This window comes from Protomyctophum parallelum (assembly GCF_964188405.1).
Source record: "Protomyctophum parallelum genome assembly, chromosome: 16".
NCBI lineage: Eukaryota > Metazoa > Chordata > Actinopteri > Myctophiformes > Myctophidae > Protomyctophum > Protomyctophum parallelum.
Window position 1 is genome coordinate 33,008,817 of NC_139711.1, and position 21,781 is coordinate 33,030,597.

Consider the following 21,781-nt stretch of genomic DNA (forward strand, 5'->3'; position numbering starts at 1 on the left):
AACACATCTGAGAGCACATACTTTTAAATAGTTCTAAAATAAGTGGGTTGAGTTAATGTTTTCAATTTTGTTGTCAGCAATTTGGGGATGGTAATTACAAATAATCAGTCTACAGAAATGTCAAACAGTTGGATGGTATGGCTCCCTTCGTAATTCTACAATAAATCAATGGATGTCCCTCATTTCATTAAGGCTGTCTGTGCAAAGCTCTTAATTCTCATTCTCATGATAGATCTCCTCGAGGCACTGTAATTTGTTGCAGATCGATCGATGATCAATAACTTCCTTGTTTTTCCTTAATTGTGAACTTTCAGTGTGTTGATTTGTCCAAGTTATTTGGGCTGTGCAATAAATAACGGTCAGCCGCTTCGATCAAAGAGGAAGCAGGTCACTGTCCCGGTCAAGGATTTGTTCTCTTCTTCTGTTTTTATGTTCGGTGTAACAAAGAGGTATAACGCAAGGTCTTTTATATTGCATCATCGCTAATGAAACTGTCTAGGGACACTGTCCTTGAAGAGGCAGCCACCCAGTATCGTAATATCGCCTGGGCTTATGGCCAGTAAATGGAAGATCAATCTCTAGCAAGCTATTACATGGAGAACATTTCCTACAAAACTCCGAGCTGGCCTTTTTATTAATGTGATGATTCTCTCGGTTTATTCCCCTCATCGAAATGTTAGGGAAAAACTAAATGAAAGCTCTATATACAGTATGTACCTCTGTTGGATACATTTAGCCATTGCCACTGTTCATGCTATGTTTGCATTTGGGGGACTGATGGCATGATGTTACTCATTAGAGAAGCTGGTTGATTACAGAATTATATGATCTATAATCTATATGATCATTTAATATGATAATTTAATATGATAATTTAATAGTTTGCATCTCACTCTTCTCACAAATCTTGTGGAAATAATGTCCAATGACTTTTAACCCACTTAAACCCTTTAGACTTCATTTTACCTGAGTTGGGTCTGTACACGGACCGCTTTTTTCCATTTACACCAAATCACTTCAGCAAACGTAGCCAATCTTCAGTCCACACGTTGTGTTGTGAGCTTGTAGATCTGCTATTTTTGGCCAATGTTCCCCCTAAAATATGGATTCTGTGCTTATTGTTGAAGGAGTGGATTTGTCACAACAAACTATTTTCAATCTGTATACAGTGCATAACTCACTATAAATGTACAGTATAGCTACATTTTTATATTGTATGCATTTCCAATATCCCTTTTTCAAGGCAACAAATGTTTGACAAGTTTGTTAACAGTAGTACCATCAAACTGAACTGTATAGTCTGGAGGTGGTTGCGGAGGGGCAGATGAGAACGAAGCTGGATGCTATTATTATGGGGAGCCCCTCGCAAGTCCCATCCCTTATGTGAGCTACAGTAGCAGGCGCGAGGAGCATGTTTAGTTGCATTTCACATGGAGTACTAGGATGTACATATGCCTGGGTATTTATTTATTTATAACTTAATTTTTTATTCTTATATCTTAGTTTTGTATTTGGCTCTTGGCTCTTGCCTGTACCTCTCCTTATCGTTGTTGCTTCAATGACACCTGAATTCACCCCTGGCAATCAATAAAGGTTTATCTGATCTTATATATCTTATCTCATCTTAAAAACCCACACATTGTGCACACACACACACACACACACACACACACACGCACGCACGCACGCACGCATGCATGCATGCACGCACGCACGCACTCTTAATGACTGATGTTATCTGCTTATACATGTCTCCTATCGTTGTTGCAGGAACACTTTCTGGAGGTCATTCAGAACCAGGAGTTCCTGCTGCTCCCCACCGCTGAGATCATCAAGCTGTTGTCCAGCGATGACATCAACGTGCCAGATGAAGAAACCATCTTCCAGGCCCTGATGATGTGGGTGAGGTATGATGTCCAACATCGGCAACAGGACCTTGGGCTTCTCTTAGCCTACATCCGCCTGCCTCTTTTACCTCCACAGGTAAGTGAAACTGCAAATAGTTCACTCTCTTGTTCACATAGTAAACATTGTAAATTACTAAAAGCTTGCATGCCGAAAAATGTAAAAATTGGTAAAACTCACTAAAAACTAACTCTGAAGAATGTGACAGTGGTGATATGAGTGAAGTTTCTTATGGAACACTTTAAGCACACTCTTGTATAGCTGTTCTATGGGTTGGAGAATCGTCACACCTGTGCAAGACCAGTTTGTGAAGCAGTAGCCTACTCAATGTGTGATAGAATCATGCAGTGAAGATAGGATCTGGCAGCACTAACTGTCAGGAAGGGTCTAATTTGTTTAAAGTTTTGAAGGCTGAATTTGATTGTGTTTGTAACTTTCTTCACATATTTTTTGAAGGTTAAGGTTGAGTCTAATATGACCCCAAGGGTCAGAACACAAGTTCCTCCCCACCCAGAAACCTCCCCAACCAGAAACACAATTGATGACTCTGTGGTTCCCAAACTGTGGTGCGTGCACCCCTTGTGGTGCACGAGCGCCTTCTAGGGGGTGCGCGACATGAAAAGGCTAATGGTGGTGCTATGGTTTTATTTTAAATATATGGCAAGTATATGCAGAATATAGCCTATGCTGCATATATTATGCCATATTCAGGTTCATATATGTAGATAAAAAGGAAATATATGTCTCTATATAGCTTATGCAATTTATATTCCTATGTGCGGGGGTGCGTCAGCTACTGTAGGTCGGGAGGTAACAGGGGGTGTACGGCCAGAAAGGTTTGGGAACAGTGAAACACAACTGGTCTGTTGGAAAAAGCCATGCAGACAGTCTTTGTTTGCGTTCAAGAGCAGACATGAGTCTATGAGCCAGTCTTGAACACTGGTCAAAACAGAAGTTAAAACCGTTGACACCTCTGCATAGCTTTTGCAGCATAATCTGCATACATCTGTACACATATCAGTTGGTAAATAATTTATAAACAGAGAGAACAGATTTGGTCCTAGTATTGATCCCTGGGGGACACCAACCGAGCAGGTGTGTTAAGGAGACTTGACACCATTAACACTTACACACTGTTCCCCATTGGAGAGATATGAGCTAACCACTGGATAGCCTCTGGGGAAACGTTGAAGTGTGATCATTTGGACAGGAGGACCTGCAGTGGTGACTGATGGAGTCAAACGCCTTTTTAGTCCAGAAATACCGCCATTGCACAGGGGGCTTTGTCCAAAGCACACTTCACACTTTCAGTGAATAGGCAGTTTGCCGACTCAGTGGAGTGGAAGGCCCAGACTGCATAGGATGTAGTGGGGTGTGACCTTTGTCTAGATGTTTATAGACAATAGACTCAACAATCCACTTTTCAGCCACGTTTGAGATAACTGGTAGGATCTCAAATAAAATCTCAAATAAAAAGATCACATGCACATGTATTTACATAACCTCTACTTGGATTCTAACAATATTCTCAGATCAAGAATATGCAAACTCACCTTTTTGCTTGGTGCCTACTTTCTGAAAAAGTTATCTCACTTCCTTTTGTCATTTTTGTCCCAAAACAAACAAACAAAAGTTCCATCATTGTAGACCTTTATTACATATTACATATTATACCATTAAAGGGACCTGAAAAAGGTTGTACTGCCTAATCCATACACTTGACCATTTTAGGACACAATTATCAATATCAGGTACTATAAGTAAATATGCATAGTGCATAGAGCAACTACAACAATTCTGAGACAGACCCATGAGTGACAATTTACAATTTAACTGTCAGCAAACATTTCTAAATTAGCCACTATGTGTATTTACTATTTATCCTTCTATTTAAAGGACACATTTGTTTTTTTCTCCAACCTGGGGTATTGTTGCCATCATGCCTATAAGACATAAGTTATGAATTGTCACTTTTGGGTAACTGTCACTATAATTAACAACAAGCATGTGACTGATGGAATAATCATTTTAATTATTTAAATTATGAGAAAAATAAAGGGAAGCTCCGCAGACTCAGATCTGCGCACAATCAATGTATTTATTTAGCACGCTTTCGATCTACTGACCTTCTTCAGGCAATGATATAAATTATACACTCAGGCATCGTAGCCAACACTTTATATATTATGATTTGTACATATAAACACGCAATATATACATAAGAAGACACGCACACACATGGCCGTGTGTGTGTGTGTGTGTGTGTGTGTGTGTGTGTGTGTGTGTGTGTGTGTGTGTGTGTGTGTGTGTGTGTGTGTGTGTGTGTGTGTGTGTGTGTGTGTGTGTGTGTGTGTGTGTGTGTACAAAGCGCACACGCGTGTGACTGGTGCATGCCTGCACAAAGTAAAAGTGGTGCTTACTGAAAGCAAAAGAGTGATGCATGACTACTGATAGTGACATTGCTGCATGGCTATTCTGAGGCTATTCTAAAGGACAAGAGCATAGTTGTTTCGGATGTTTTCAAGAATCTACATAAATAAGGTCATGCAAAGTGCATTATCTGCCAAACTGTGCAAACAAGGGCAGCCATACAAGGGCAGCCAACACGATTACACATTTTAGTTGACGATTAATTGTCACAAATAATTGCGATTAACGATTTAATTGTGTTTTTTTGCATTGAACATTGGAATGTTACAATTCTGTTTACCTTTTAGGCTTCGTAATCACAAATTGCACAGGGAACTGAGGGAAGATATATGACAAAGAACTTAAATATACAAAAAAAACTATTTACACATTTAATCACTTTTTCTTTTTAAAAATGTACAAAATAGCGGAAATAGTTGATCTACGTGCTTACAACGCGTCACGAATGACATGTTGCGAGCTTGTAGATATGCTATTTGTGCTGTTTTTAGAAAAATGTGTGAAAATGTATGGATATTATTCAACATGGAAACGATTGACGATAATTCAAGAAAATGGTGATTATGTAATAATTGTGACAACCCTAGCCATACTTTGAAGTCACATATCAAGGTATGAGGGTCAAATCTGAAATGTACATAACCCACCACATTCATTATCCACATTGTGATTATGAAAATGAGAACGTTGATCTATTTTTCTACAGTGATTTCATTTGCATTCCATTCTGCCTCTCTAATCCCATACATTTGATGATATGACACTCATTAAGTTAAGTATTTGGTGTTAGAATTTCCCTGCTGCTAATACAGTGCATTTCTAGACAAGCTAGATTACTCTAAAAACGATCTTCCTTCCTTACAATGTTTCTCAAATACTGTAATTCCGTTCAACCTAGCTCCTTGCGGATCTGGAAAACAACAAGATGTTCTCAGATGACCTAGAGTGCCAAAAGCTTCTAATGGAGGCCATGAAGTACCATCTATTGCCTGAGCGTCGTCCAATGTTCCAGAGCCCAAGAACCAAACCCAGAAAATCAACTGTTGGTGCACTTTATGCTGTAGGAGGAATGGATGCTAGTAAAGGTATGGTGCAGCCTTTCACGTGTTTTACAATCATGGAGACTACGGGGAATAAACGTGTGTGCATCAAAATATGATTCATTTTATTGAAATTTTTATTGTATTTTCATAAATACTGTTAACAAGATCTGCAAATATACTGTAGGTGCTACAGTATACTCTATGATTCTCAACTTCAAACCATTGGATTTAATTATTTAAGAGAACCAAAACATTTCAACTACTATTTCATAACAACAGGACCTGTATGGAAAACAGTGTATTATATGTTTTTGTAATAGGAATATATATTTCTATTGCATCATAATATATTGAGTGACAATTTCACTAAGTAAGTAAGTAGGTAAGTAAGTAAGTAAGTAAGTAAGTAAGTAAGTAAGTAAGTAAGTAAGTACATTTTATTTATAGAGCACCTTTCAAAACAATGTTACAAAGTGCTGTACAGTGGTCAACAAGGTAAAATCATCATATCATCATATTAAAACAAGGGCAAAAACAACAATAGAAAAGCAAAACATTGAAGTGCAAATATATCAAGTAAAACACATCATAAGATAGTGCTTACTAAATAACTACGTTTTTAACAAGTTCTTAAAACCATCAACGGACTCTGCATGTTTTAACGCAAAGGGCGTTCCACAATGTGGAAGTTTAGTTGCAGGAATAATCAGAAGGCCTTTATCAGATCAAAGACAGCTGAAACATCTGCCTCGGAGGGTCCAGATTGCCAGGTTGACTTCTGTTGCAATGGTGACTGTGCGATCAAACCCCTTTGAAAGTAAATAACTGCTGTCTGTTCCCTTTCTTGAAGGCTCCACTACTATAGAGAAATACGACCTGCGTACAAACACGTGGATCCAGGTTGGCATCATGAATGGACGTCGGCTCCAGTTTGGCGTGTCGGTGATCGACAACAAGCTGTACGTGGTGGGGGGCAGGGATGGACTGAAGACGTCCAATATGGTGGAGTGCTACAACCCAGTGAGCAAAGTGTGGTCCACCATGCCCCCTATGTCAACACATAGACATGGACTTGGTGAGCAGTGTTCTTTTTTATCTAGCACTTTTTTATCTAGTTTTAGTCATAGTCTTTTGAATCAAATGTCATTTAGTTTACCGGTAAGTCATGTTTTAGTAATCTGAAATGTTTAGTTTAGTTTTAGTCGATAATTTAGATATTTTGATTTCGTTTTTGCCAGTGGAAAAAAGGTAGTCAACAGACATTTTAAATCATAGTTTTAGTCGATGAAATGAACACTGTTGGTGAGTGTTCCACATATGCTTGTCAGACCAATTAGCTTGATTTATTATATCCCTGGACTCAGTTTATAGCTAAACCTTGCAGGTACAATGATATGAAATCAATGGTGTTTGTTTGATAACTCTGTGCGAAGAATGCATCAATAATATGTTATGAGTATCATAGAGATTTAGATTTGAGATTTAGACAATGGTCATAATGTGAAGGGATTTCTATTGCTGTAGTTCGGTTTTCTTTTTTCTTTTTTTTTGCCTACTGTGGATAAACCATGAGAGACATTTGGCTTGGGTGAGGGCTAGGAAAACAAGGATTTGTCTCCATTTCGGGCTACTTCACACTTCATTTATCAGACGTGCCATGAAAGATTTTATATCTGTAACAACTAAGGACCTAGCTGGCTCCATGAATTGTTAAAGACGTAGTTTAATGAAAAATATGTTTTTCACACTTTTAGACCATATCCGTTGTCATCATATGAGCATACCTAACAATGAGCCTGGCAGTGACATGAGCCTGGCCGGTCAGCCCGCCGGCCCATCCTCTCTTAAGCCAATTTTAATAATAGGAAGAAGAAATATTTTATTTTAAATTTGAATTTTGTAGATTGGCTATTTTTGGCGAATGTTTCCCAAGAATGGAAATGCTCCCCGGAATGGGAATGCTGGGGTTCATATGGTTAAACAGTTTTTCATTATATAAAAATGTAACAACAACAACAACAACATTCAACAATAAAAAGGCTTTATTAGTATCATTACAACATAATACATCATGAGCTATTATGTTTTATAGCCTTGTTCATTAACTATTATGCCCGCAACATTTTTATTATTTAGTCAACTACTTGTGAATGCATTATGCAGTATGCTTATTTGTTTTTATTCAATTATTCATATAACTATGTGTTAACGGAATCACACTAATTTGAATTACATATTTAGTTCATGTTTTAAGGAATAATTATAGGATATTAATATTTCAGTGGGCATTGGATGAGCCACTCTTGTTTTAATTCATACAGATCTCTACACTCTTTATTTAAGGGAGGGCAACCTACAAGTGTGCAAACTGTGCATAGTTGAGCCATGTGGCGCATTGCTGACCTTTGACCACTGACCATCAAAGGGCACCATTATGTCAAAAACTGATTTATTGATCTTTGAAGTTTTCATGGCCGTGCGTTGTGATTTGCCGATGCTATAGGCATAGGGTACTGAGTTATTGTGGACGAAGTGACACGCACGAGCACTCATACATACGTACTAGGGGTGTAACAATATAGTAACTGCATCGAAAACTCTAAAAGAGGGGTTTAATTACTTAGTTTAAAATAATGTATTTAAAATAGTTACTGTATCGATTTCAAATCATTGAATCGTATCTCATCGTATCGCCCTAATGAACCAATATCGTCCATGTATCGTATTGTCAACCATGTATCGTGATACGTATCGTATCGCTGTTAAAATGTATCGTTGCACCCCTAATACGTACACAGAAGGCTGTATAACAATATTTTAATAATTGCTCTAGTAAAAATACCATTTGGCCATGGTTGGTGTGCATACTGTGTGTAAACTTTGAAGCCTGGCAGCAGGTCCGGTTCGTCTCCTGGTTTGGGCTGGCCATTTCTCCCCTGCTCTTTCCCTTTGTTTCCTATCTCTCTCCACTGTACAATCAATAAAGACAGAAAAGCCCCACTATCTGGGAGTTTATGGAATGTCTAAAATTGCAGTTTTCAAATTCAGAGGGTCACAGCTGGCATGCTGTGAAAACACACACATTTATTTTCCAATAGACCTTTGATATTTTCCCATTCTCCTATCAAAGCTTGGCAGGGCCTAGCCTTGCTCTTCTTTACCCTTCCCTTAGCCGATAAATTCCATATCAGGAGCATTTTGATCACACAGTGGAAACAGGCCTGGGTAACGGAGCAGGGAGATCTTGTCACGAACTCAGCCTCCAACCCACTCATCCGGGGTGGTCAGAGGTATCAGTGAATTTGCTTCCCCAGAAGATTACTCTGTGTAGATTTCCTGTGCTGTCTTTGAGCTTGCCTGTAGCAAATTTAGCTTGACTGCTTCTGCTTGTGGTGTGCACAGTTGGGGCTGAATATATGTCGGCTTATTGTCTACCTACTGTGGCCCGCTGTGTCCATCATGAAGTGAGATAAAGAAAAAATCACATTTTTCACTTCAGAACCATACAGTAATAATAATAAGAAGAGTAGTAGGGATTGTCACTGTCCATATTATTATGCATATTATGTCTGTAACTGTAGGTTTCTCAAAATGCTTTTTCACGCCAATGTATCCTCAAGGTAATTGGACTTGGATCAAAGAAAATGAGAACACAACTATATCCATTGTGTTGCATAGCTGCTGTTGAAAACCACTCTCCTCTGTGGCTTGGGTATGAGAAATAACAATGCATTTTATATTCTTCCAGTTTCCTGAATACATTTGGTCAGCTCTGTAAAAGTGACTCACTCTCTCTCTCACTCTCCGTTATTCCAGCATTTTGAAAAATAACAGTGTAAAGTGTACACAGCTTACACTGTACATCCAGCCTCTTTACGTGCCGGGCTTCTTCCAGGAATGTTGAAACAAAGATGAAAGTTAACTGTAGGCCTAGTGTAAACTGTATTCTTTACTGTGGTTGTATTCCCTTTTTTTAACCTTTTCTCTTTCAGAGATGAAATGAGGATTTTTACCCTGTTGTAATATTTGATCACCAGACAAAATAACACTGCGTATATAAGTACTGCACCTTGCATATGCCCAGTGGTGGAAGTGGAACAAGTACGACATCGCGACACATTCTGAGCTTGTAGATCGGCTATTTTTAAATGGCTGATTGTGGCTGATGTTTTGTAATAGTATCTTTTCTTTTCAAATGCAGTGGAGTAAAAGTACAATATTTACCTCTGAGATGTAGTGGTGTAGAAGTAAGAGTACTTGATATTGGAAACATATTGGTAAAGTAAAATTACCTCAAACTTGTACTTTAAGTAGAGTACTTAATGTACGTAAATGTACTTATTTACGTTCCACCACTGCATATGCCTACATATTCTCATTATTCTGTAACCTACTGTACTACTGCATGCAGGTATTGCTGTGCTGGAGGGTCCCATGTATGCTGTGGGAGGACATGACGGCTGGAGCTATCTGAACACGGTGGAGCGCTGGGACCCCCAGGCCAGACAGTGGAACTACGTGGCCAGCATGTCCACGCCGCGCAGCACTGTGGGAGTCACCGCGCTCAACGGGAAGTAAGTGTTCCTCCATGATCTCATTGATCTGCATCACAACAAACTATGGACCATCTTGGCTTGAAAGTTGCCAATGCTGCTAATACCCTCATTTTCTCACACCATCACTAAACCACTGGGTATATTTTACCCAATGTAATATGTTCCATAAAAACATATTTCTCATCCAAATATATTAAAGTACAGCAATACATGGCAATTTTAGGTACGATAATCATGAGGGCAAAATCTGTGAAAAATTTGGGTATTATTTGAAAATAATTATGGAGTTGGGAACTTCTACTTTGGTCCACCCATTCCTGGGGCATGTGAGAATGGTCCAGTAAAAAAACCTGCCTGTAGACAAAACCAGGGGTGTGGGCAGGGAAACAAACTCTATGATGTCACTGAGCATCATGAAGCTACCCAAGGACGGTAAGGACCCACCCAACCCAGACATCAGCAGAATTATGAAAATCACATAAACATAATCACCCGGGTTCACCTAGGGTTAATTATTTTGCTGAGAGGAATTACATATTTTAGTTTAAACGTAGAATAAGACTACCGTATAAACCTTGGTAAAAATAGCACCCTACAAAAGTCTTTCTCTTAGTTACGACGCTTTGGCTACAGCATACCAATAATGGAATATACTGTACACAGTCAAATCCGTAATCATTCAGAATGTAAAGATCAACCCATACAGTCAGGGTCAATTACGTGTATCCTTTGCTCAAACTAAATTATGAATACACGGTTGATCCCTTGCTCTGGGGGTTATTTTTAAATATTTTTGTAAAAATGTATAATAGTGTGACAAAAAAGTAAGTTAAGCAGTCAACATCTCATCTTCAGCCTACTTTCAATCTGTTGGTGCACTGGAAAGAAAGAGGCTGCCACTTGGCTACAATGTCTTCATTCTTTCTGCTTAGATAGATCCTGGAGTTATTTCTGCATCTAGGTCAGGAATAGACAACAAGGAATCTGCTTTCACAGCCCCCATTTTCCTGCTACAGGCCATATGGGAGACTTTTTTTGGAAGTTGGAAGTTGGAAGTATTTGCCCTGGGAGAAGATGATCTCCAGAGAAGGGCTATCCTATACTATCCACTATCTCTGACATTGTGAAGTTTGGCACATTGCCAATTATTCAGTCACTGGATCTGCCAAATATTTAACTTCTGAGATGGTACTGTAGAATGTAAAATGTACTGTATTCTTAGTTTAATGTCTGCCAGAGGTCTTGGGTCACATGTATGTAGGATACAAAATGTACAAAAATAAATAATTTTGTTTTTTTGTGCGTTTCCAGATTATTTGCAGTGGGTGGTCGAGATGGCAGCTCATGCCTAAGGTCCATGGAATGCTTTGATCCACACACCAACAAGTGGAGCATGTGTGCTCCCATGGCAAAGAGACGAGGCGGCGTGGGTGTGGCAACGTACAACAGCTTCCTGTATGCCGTGGGCGGACATGATGCTCCCGCCTCCAACCACTGCTCGAGACTGTCAGACTGTGTTGAGAGGTAAACATCCCTTTCTGTTAAAAAGACTGTTAGTTGTTTTAGATTGGAATTCATGAGAAGGGATCCAACACAGGGTGGGGCTGAGAATAATGCCTTCCGTATTAAAAACTGAAGGAGTTAAATTGCTGTTGCATACAAGCTGAATGCCAACCCCTTTCCTGCAGTTTGAGACATTCCTGAAATACTGTGTCAGACAGTATAGAAGGATGGAAGGTTTTATTTGATAGCATCTGGCACCATCTGGTGGTTGTGATATTATCTTGTATCTCATTCTGTAGTGATATGACTGAGTGAGTTTGTTCATGAATACAGTGAGGATGGCAACAACAATGAAAACAACTGGAAAACCTAACTTTGAATTCTGTTTTGTGACATAATTACAGATGATTCATATGTGACTATAACTTAATAACTGCACGTTGCTATTGTCTTTACTTTTAAGAAGTTTTATTTTAACTCACTCCTACAGGTACAAGCATGACTGCATGAGTGACGGATACAACCTCCTTAATTCTGATACATACAACTGAACATAAACATTAGACAAAACAGCTTATTCATTTAAGAATTTTTTGGCGTCTTACTTACACGGGGAGAGTATTCATTTCCACTTTAAAGTCTGAATGCGGCATTCTGAATTGGAGTTGGATTTCACTTTCAAACATGTTTGGAGTCATTTCAATATCTACAGTACTCAGGTTTTTGTGACCACCCCATGCAGTTTTTAAGTTGCTTGATTCAGTGTTTATTTAGATATTTGATATTAATTTTCATATACTATAAAGTCATTGTAAATTCAACCTGAATGTGAAAAAAACACAGCCCCCTCACGTATTAGAAGGACAATATCAGTCACCAGAACCGAGGACGGGTGTTTTCGATGCATCTATCATGGTTAAAATGGAGTTTGAAGTTACAATGAGTGTGTATACTGTAGGAAGGGGGCATGTCTGATAAAATGAATATCAAATGTCTAAATATTGAATCAAGTGACTGTCTGGGTGCTCACAAAAGCCTGAGTTAAAATGATACCAAACATTTTGAAAGTGAAATATCTCTTTGAATTAAGATACAAGCACACAACATTTCACAACGTGACATGAGGTGAGCCAAGCTTGTAGATCAGCTATTTTCAATGAAAATGGGTTCATGTGGTTAATGGCTCACTGACTATGACTACTGTACTTCACATTGTTGGCAATCATTTTCCAAAGCATACAAAGAAGCCGATGTTTGGCAGTCATTTCAGTAAGGCATTACCACTAAAGGGTTTTTAACTAGAGTTTTAACTAAAACCAAGATGAGAGAACATATAGACCAATTATTTGTTTACAAACATTGGGACTGGGCACACGGGTGACTGTTTCATGTAATCAATTCCCAACAGATCTCCAAACCTGTTGTTTTGGGGAGCGCTGGTTTCAGTCCATTCAATCTCTCTTATGTGTTGGCTAGTGAGATGCACCCTAGGAGACATTTATACTTCAAAGCGCAACAGTATTGCACACAGAGAACAGCTGATATACAAGCTCACATCGCATCGCGGATGCGACTGTTGTGAGCGTAGAGGTCTGCGTGCGCGACATCATCGCGGGACGAAACATAAATTATACTTGATGGGTCACAGGTGCGCGTGCAGCCATGGACAAACAGGCTCTGCTGCTGCCTTGACCATGAGCGCACCTCCCATTCTTCTGACAGCGACTGGAGGTGTGGTTGTGAGGATAACTTATTTGAATTGCTATTATTGTTCAAACACAACAGAAACCAAGGATTATATATTTCAAGGACGAGAGATCACAATAAAAATCCTAATCATTCTTCCTCCACACTGGGAGAAAAACAGCATCTGAATGATTGATGGTGCATTTTTTACACGTGAGTGCAGTTAGAACTTTTCCATTGCATCTTATGATAGGTGGTGTTCTTGTGCTGCCATTATGCGCACGCATGCTGTTGCTTATCAGTGTGACATTGTCTGTTAAGGCGTCTATCCAGTTTTAGCCTCACTACATTGGCTACCAGAGGTTTTTAGGATTGATTTTACTTATTTATAAAGCTCTCAATGGTCTTGCACCTCCTTACCTCCGTGACTGCTTACCTAGATATGTCCCTAACCGCTCCCTCTGGTCCTCCACTGCTGGCCTGCTCGAAGTGCCTAAAAAAATACGGGCCGAAGACCTGGAATAACCTCCCACTACAGCTCAGACATGCACCCTCTGTAGACATCTTTAAAGCTCAACTCAAGACTACTCTAACTTTCTAATCTGTTCTGATTGATTTGCTGCTGTTTCATATTTTTATATTTTATGTTCTTTGCGATTGTTTTATTGTTTTAACTGCTTGCTTGTGTTTTTGTGTTCTGCCCTATAAAGCACTTTGAGCTGCATTTATGTATGAAAGGTGCTATATAAATAAAGTGTATTATTATTATTATTAAATACAACTGTGCGGTTGAGCATTTAGCAGACGGTCTCATCCAGAGTGACTACAGCTAGATCTGTCAGAGTAACAAAAATAGCATAACGGAACAGAACAAGGAAAAAGGAGTGCTAGGGTGTTGTTTATAATCTGAAAGTCAATGTTTCATGTTTTGATATTGTTTATCTCCTCCGAAAATCAGCCAGCTTCAGACATTTTCGAGGACAGGTAGTTCACATATGACTTCTTACATTTTCTCAAATCAACCCTTCTTGTCCCTACTTCCAATGACAGGTATGACCCAAAGACAGACACATGGACGACTGTAGCATCCCTCAGTGTTCCTCGGGATGCGGTGGGTGTTTGCCTGCTTGGGGACAAGCTGTACGCTGTGGGTGGATATGATGGACAGTCCTACCTGAACAGCGTTGAGTCTTACGATGCGCAGAACAACGAGTGGACAGAGGTACTGGTGCTACTCCATTTTCTGTGTGGAAATGTAAAAGTCCACCCCAAAATAACATTTTGTATGTGTTTATATATATATTATTATGGCGTTATATGGAGTATAAACGGCAACATCTGCAGTGTTCATTTAGTGTACAAATGTACACTTTAGTGTAATTTTCTGTTCCGCTGCTGTCAGAATTAAATTAACACAAGGGTTTTACTGTGTAGAAGATATTTTTTGTATTATTATACATATTGTATATTGATATGTAGTAAAATAATGATTTACTTGTAGGCCTTCTGTACAAATTTGCACTGCTTCTGGCCTGGGCCGTGGCTCAGCGGTCCAGGCACCTTGGACGGTAGCCCAAGTCTGGCAGTGTGCCGCGGATTCGATTCCCGATTCCGACGGCCTTTAAGGCTCATACATAGTCTGGATTTTCGGTGGTTAGGTGACCACTGAACTACAACATGACGTCACGAGCCGCGGTGAAGAGCAAACCACCGCCACCGCTCCAGCCCTTCTCTCTGTTTTTACTCACCACCGCTCAACGTTATTTCAGCTCCGGTGGTCAGCTCACCACCGGAGCGGTGGTCACCTCACCACCGAAAATCCATACTATGAATAGGCCTTTACTGCATGTCACTCCCCCATTTCCTGTCAGCCTACTGTCTGTCCCTCTATAAAAAACATTAAATAAAGGCGAAAGCCGCAAAAAACCTTTTAACAGAACAATGAGATAAACTTGCTCAGGTGTTTAATTTAATTAAGTGAAAGTGAAAGTGAAATTAGCTTTTTGTGCCGCTTAACCTCATCATGTCTTCCACAGGAGGTTCCTCTGAAGATTGGCAGGGCAGGCGCCTGCGTGATGGTGGTGAAATTGCCTTGAGCATTTTGTCTCACAGAGCGGCCTAGGATACAAACAAGAGAAATCAGCAGAAGAGAGTGGACAATGAAAACAACAGGACATCGCCTCTGAGAATTGTGTGTGTGTGTGTATTTCTCAGTGTTCAGACATTCAGAGGGAAACACAAACGCAGCTTTGCCCACACACTATTGTCTCTGTCATTAGCGCACTTGTCCGCCCACTTGGGAGGATTTATTCAGACGTTTGCACTCTGCAATGCACTGGATATTCAACATTCTCAACCGATCAAGAATTTTTCACAGAATGTACTAAAGCTATGAGAAACTAGTGCCAAGATTTTTTTGTTGTGCTCATTTTATGAAATGCTCTGTGTATACCCACAAGATACAAAATAATAAAAACATAATAATAATAACAATAATATTCTAATTATTATAATATATTATTATTATTATTACATTTAGAATACATAGACTAAAAATGTCTTGGAGGGGGATTGTGCATTTATATAGCAACATTTCATATTGGTGCCATCACATTATATTTTTAGGTTTATATTTTAGAGACTAAAAAAATAATCTAAATATGTAACAATTTATTTCCTTAGTGCGTGGTCTAAACCTAATGTTTTCTACTCTTGGTCAAGATGTTTTTGGAAGGCCACTGTGAATGGAGATGAGTTTGCAAGGACATTTATGGACAGCCTCCTGCTGAGTAAAGTGTTCTGAAATGAAATCTCTAATGGATTTTCTTTTTATGTGTCTTCTTTTTTATTGAGGCTGTAGCTGAAGAACACCAAAGTCATTTGCTTGTCTTAGAAGTCTTGATACATGTTAAATAAACATTTACAAAATTGTGAATTACACAAAATATATCATATTGATATTTCACATTGCTGTACAGATATATGTGATTGTGCCAAAAACTGCATTTCTATTGATTGAATCATGCCTAAAGCCTAATATAGACTTCATCTCATGGCCTACAATCGTGTCACGTTCTTCAATTGAAAATCAGTTATTTTCGGTGAGTGATACAGCTGTACAGCAGTCTATATTAGGCTTAAACCAATGCAGTCCAATCAATCTACAGTGATTTTTGTTTGGGCATGCTAGAGGAGCGAATGTTTAATTTGCATTTGTATAGTACAATAGCCTTTTATTGATAGAGATGATCATTTCTATGTCAAATTCCAGTAGGAATGATACATTGTGTATTCCTTTTGAAATCCAGGGCCATATGAAAGAATACATTACAAACATAAAAAAAAGAAGAAAAGCATCATTCCAAACCCACTGGGGTCCTGATTCAAACAATCAAAATGCATGAAAAGATTTTAATAATAACTTGATGTCCACAACACCAAACATTACTTAATTTGTAATTAATATAACAATGTTCAGGCCAAATGTTGCTTTTTAAGTTTCATAATTTTATACGGCATGCAGACCTACAAATAAATCAACTTCATTCTCCTCTGCTTGAATTATCCATTATTGGGCTACTCACTACTTTGTGTAGCCTGCCTATACTATCAATCTATCTTAAAATACTGTGTCCTGTGCTGTGCCTCTAGTCTTTAAATGGTTAGCTACTTTGCTGTTGTCAATAGTTCCAACACATTAACTGCTTATACGGTATTATTTGAGTTTAACCATGCAGTCAAATGTCATTTGTTGATATTGATCAAAACAATAGCTGACAGTTTATTGTCAGAACATTGAAATATGATGCATTAACTGAACAGAATGTACAAATCACACTCGTGTGAAGTGAGGGGCGCTCTTATCATCATACATCAGCCAATCAAATCATCACAAATGTCATTCCGGCCAATCACTTTTGGCGTCTTCACTTTTATGCCCTCACTTTTATCCTTAATATGTACTTTGCTCAGCCAATCAAATCATCGCTATGGGGTGATCAGCCAATCATCAGCCAATGTTTGTGTTCACACTTACCCTCAAAGCTGGGCATAGGAGGGGCTAGCGCCCTCAAAATAGAAATACAAGCATTTAGGCAAAACAAACTTAAAGCCCATTGTTTGATTGATTGAATACTTTATTAACAGTTTGCACTTTGCAAGGTCAAGCACAGGGAAGTACATATAGCCTACAATACAAGGTCTGTTAAATGATGCCACTGGATTGACTGGAAGTGGAAGAGTCAAGATTCTGAACTGCCCATAGCCCAGAGTCCTGCCTATTATGAGACACAGACTGAGTAGAAAAATCAGACCCGTCTGAACTGAGTGGTGCTGTTGGGGTGTCGGACTATTGGTTGTCGGGCTATTGGTTGTCATACTATTGGAGTAGTGGGACTGTTGGTTGTCGTACTATTGGAGTAGTGGGACTGTTGGTTGTCTCATTGTCGGACTATTAGTTGGCTGTCGGACTATTGGTTGTCGGACTAATGGCTGTCGGACTATGTAGTCTGTACTGTATTGCCTCTCATCATGCACCAGTGCAGGGGTGCACAGTGTACACGCAGATCCGACACACCAAAGGTCCGAAGCGCGCGGACATGCGATGCGATGCGAAAATGCGATGGTCCGAAATGCGCTGCTCCCGTGCTTGCGGTTATGGTTAGGTTAGGGATTGAAGTTTCGGATCAATAGTATGTCGGAACTAAAGCCTGTACCCCGTAGTCTCGGTCTGTACTGCACTGTGCTGATGTTACACAACAAATTACTGGTGTTACACTAAAAAACTCAGCTTCCCATCATGCACCTGGTTACAGTGTGAAGCTCAACAGCGCCACTTTGTCACCTGTTGGTACTAAACAGACAGAAAGGGACACACATTGCTATTAGTGAGGTCAGGACCAATTATATGATAATGAAGAAGAAAAAGTGGTGAAGTCGTCCTTTAATATCTAGGCCTATATAGCCTAGGCTACTGCAGTTTTGATGGGCCTGTTTAGAATTAGTGGCTAAATAAAACTTATATTTTATGATTATAATAATTTTATGAGCAAGAATGAGAAGAAGGAGGAAAAACTAAAATACTGCAGTAGCCTACTTATGAAAACTTCCTTTGGGGAGCAATCATTCATACCAGAGGAGACAGCTAGTTAGCTGGCCACAATAATCAACGCACCTGTGAATGTTGTGCCCTCGACGTGCGCTTGTTTACCCCGGAAGTTTTCATACGTTGTTGTTCGGCTAGGAGGAATTATACACTACAAGAATCAAGAATGTTGTCCGGTTGTCCCTGTGCAGTCAGTGTGTGGAAAGGTGGAAATATTGTAGCCTAAAACCGGTGATTTTCAGAGTCAAGAGGTGGGTTTTTTTGTTTAGTTTTCTTTAAGTAGGCCTATTGTGTGTGTGTGTGTGTGTGTCTGTCTGCTAGCCTACATCATCATCGAAAATATACAAGAGTCAAATTAGATGATTGAGAGATTGACAATATTAACCCACAACCGTCTGTTAAAGGTGGCAGTGTTTTGTTTAGTTTTATTTTGAAATGGGGAAGCAAAGCTGTGAGTATTTAATTGAGTAAATAATTAAGGTCAATTTGAGGCATTTTCTTAGGGGTGCTATAGCCCTCCAAGCAGAACCCAATGCTACTGAAGTTTCTGACATTTGTTCGACCCAGTGCATTGGGTCCTGTTGCACCACTACCATGCCACCTGGTACGCAGCCATTCTTAAACATAAACAACATGTTTAGCGCCTGTCTGCGCTCTTTGACGACATTTTTTCGTGTGAGCGTTTCTGAATATGTTTAGTATAAGTACCCATACATGCCGCTGCGAATATCTCCTGTGGCGCGGAAGCCGTTAAGTATTTTTAATCTTTGTTTGACCGATTTGGTCGCTTTGATTCTTCTCTTCCTTCCTTGTTTATTGACACCTCATTGTACCGCCTATCTGGCTAGCTAGTGGCGCTATAGCTATGACAGAGCAGATCAGAGGCAGGGACGTAGCCGCACAAGCCAACCGCACACCGGGAGGCGGTACAATAAACGGTAAACAAACAAGAAGAAATAAAGCGACCAAATCGGTCAAACAAAGATTAAAAATACTTAACGGCTTCCGCGCCACAGGAGATATTCGCAGCGGGATGTATAGGTACTTAAAGTTCCCGAATTCAGAATAACTCAAGCTAAAAAAGACCGTCACACGGCGCAGATTCAATCTTAGAGAGCATTTTTACTTCCGCGTTCCGGAATTCCCATACGAAAATATAGTTATGACCAGGGACCCAACATAAAACTCATCAAAATTTCAGAAAAGCTTTATGTAGGGTCCCGAAAGGGGCTAGGGGTGCTATAGCCCTAGCCCCTCTCGGAACCCTCCATAAAGCTTTTCTGAAATTTGGATGTCCCTTTATTGTAGGGTCCCTGTTCATAACTATATTTTCGTATGGGAATTTTGGAACGCGGACATAAATATGCTCCGTAACATCGTATCTGCGGCGTTTGACGGCCTTTTTTTGTTTGAGTTATTCTGAATTCGTGAACTATAAGTACCTATACAAACCGCTGCTAATATCTCCTGTGGCGCGGAAGCCGTTAAGTATTTTTAATCTTTGTTTGACCGATTTGGTCGCTTTATTTCTTGTTTGTTTACCGTTTATTGTACCGCCTCCCGGTGTGCGGTTGGCTTGTGCGGCTACGTCCCTGCCTCTGATCTGCTCTGTCATAGCTATAGCGCCACTAGCTAGCCAGATAGGCGGTACAATGAGGTGTCAATAAACAAGGAAGGAAGAGAAGAATCAAAGCGACCAAATCGGTCAAACAAAGATTAAAAATACTTAACGGCTTCCGCGCCACAGCAGATATTCGCAGCGGCATGTATGGGTACTTATACTTCACAGATTCAGAAGCCCTCACACGAAAAAAAGTCGTCAAAGAGCGCAGACAGGCGTTATCCACGTTGTTTATGTTTTATGTATGTCCGCGTACCAGGTGGCATGGTACTGCTGCAACAGGACCCCATGGTCTGGGTCTAACAAATGTCAGAAACTTCAGTACCATTGGGTTCTGCTTGGAGGGCTACTATAGCCCCAGAGCCATAGAGTAAGATCGAGTTACAACAACTCCGGTCACTTAATGGGACCAGTCCAATGGCGGCTCTTCTACATAGGCTTATTGGCAAATAGTGACAAAGGCCTGAACTGGAAGTTTACGGAATGCATTGGAGTCTATAGGCTTTTCAAACGAGGCAAACGAGTTACATGAACCATGTGACCGGGTTGTTTTCTGTCCCCTCAATGTCGTAACTCTGTCTTATATGGCTCTGGCTAGCCCCTACTTCTACAGTATGTCAAGCTTGGGTAACACAAACATTGAATGTCATTGACTTTGAATGGCCATCTTTGAGTGTTTGTGTAAACACAAACATTGAATTCTATTGACTTTGAATGGCCAGTTTTGAGTGTTTGTGTAAACACAAACATTGAATTCTATTGACTTTGAATGGCCAGTTTTGAGTGTTGTGTAAACGCAAACATTGAAGGTGAAAGTGAGGATGCAGTTTGTGATTGGTCGGAATGACCATCGCCACATCAACAAAGGTCATACCTCCTCACTTCTCCTAAAAGTTTTTTTTATCCCACGATTTTGTAACCCATTTTTCACCCCTGTGTCAATTATCTAATGTGATCCTGGTCTCTACACACCCCCCGCCAACCTAGTCCCCATATATGGGGAACATGGGGAGAGCAACGGACTTGAACTCATGCTTACCTCCTCACATCCTATCATGGCAGTCCTCAGAAGCCTCACCTGGATTTACGTTCATCTGACCAGCTCACTTCCATGACACCATTTCTGTCTCCTTCTCCCTCTTCATGACATGTCCAGAAATTCAGACAGCTACCGTGGGCTGCAGACTCACATCTCACACCAGCTCTTCTTCCATTTTCTGACAAGACATTCCCCTGCCCCAGATCCACTCTGTCACTTCATATTCCTCACCCAGCAAAACATCCTGCAAGGCCCAGCTCCATCCGCCCTGTCTCATATTGGACTGCACAGAAGAAATTCCAATCATTCAACACCACCTTCAACCTGCCATTCCCATCCCTGAAACACATCACGCACATGTCTTATTTCAGCTACAACCACTCGTCCCAGGCCATCAACCCATCCGTAATCTGCGTCTACCTGTCGGGCATCAACTTAATCGTCACTGGAGCCTCCCCTTCCGGAAAAGCATCTCAGACCACACCATCCAAATGGTTACCAAGATGGTTGTTACTGGCATTTTGCTTTACTTAAAACAAGCCCACCCTGACCTCATTCCAGTGCTCAAGCTCAATGGACAATATGCAGACCGCGGCCATCTTACCATATAAGTTAATGGCAAGGTGCAACCTAGGTGCAACTTCCCATTGGCAGCCCATTCATCCAAACAGAAAAGTCCTATCTGATTGTATTACACAATGTCAAACTCACCAACATTGCAGCTGAAATGTACGAAAATATTTAATTATTCTCTTTCTATCCTCAAAGTGTTTGTTTCATAAAAATCCACTGTAGACACTAGACATGTTATGAGCTACTTTGTGTCCTTGCAGGTGATTGTTTTTCTAAGTGCTGGAGTTTGGACGTGCTCGTTAGATATCACTCAATTGCCCT

At 40.0% G+C, this 21,781-nt stretch overlaps 1 protein-coding gene across 3 annotated transcripts in view; it reads left to right on the plus strand.

Annotated features, from left to right (window-relative positions):
- Positions 1–16,673, plus strand: part of klhl4 (kelch-like family member 4) — a 45,370-nt gene extending 28,697 nt beyond the window's left edge. For all 3 annotated transcript variants that reach the window (XM_083785458.1, XM_083785456.1, XM_083785457.1), the window contains 7 exons: positions 1,771–1,983; positions 5,234–5,420; positions 6,229–6,453; positions 9,790–9,952; positions 11,246–11,458; positions 14,174–14,345; positions 15,160–16,673. In XM_083785458.1, coding sequence (XP_083641584.1) covers positions 1,771–1,983; positions 5,234–5,420; positions 6,229–6,453; positions 9,790–9,952; positions 11,246–11,458; positions 14,174–14,345; positions 15,160–15,219 — 1,233 coding nt within the window. In that variant the 3' untranslated portion in view covers positions 15,220–16,673. The remainder of the gene's footprint in view (positions 1–1,770; positions 1,984–5,233; positions 5,421–6,228; positions 6,454–9,789; positions 9,953–11,245; positions 11,459–14,173; positions 14,346–15,159) is intronic.
- Positions 16,674–21,781: the final 5,108 nt, after the last annotated feature.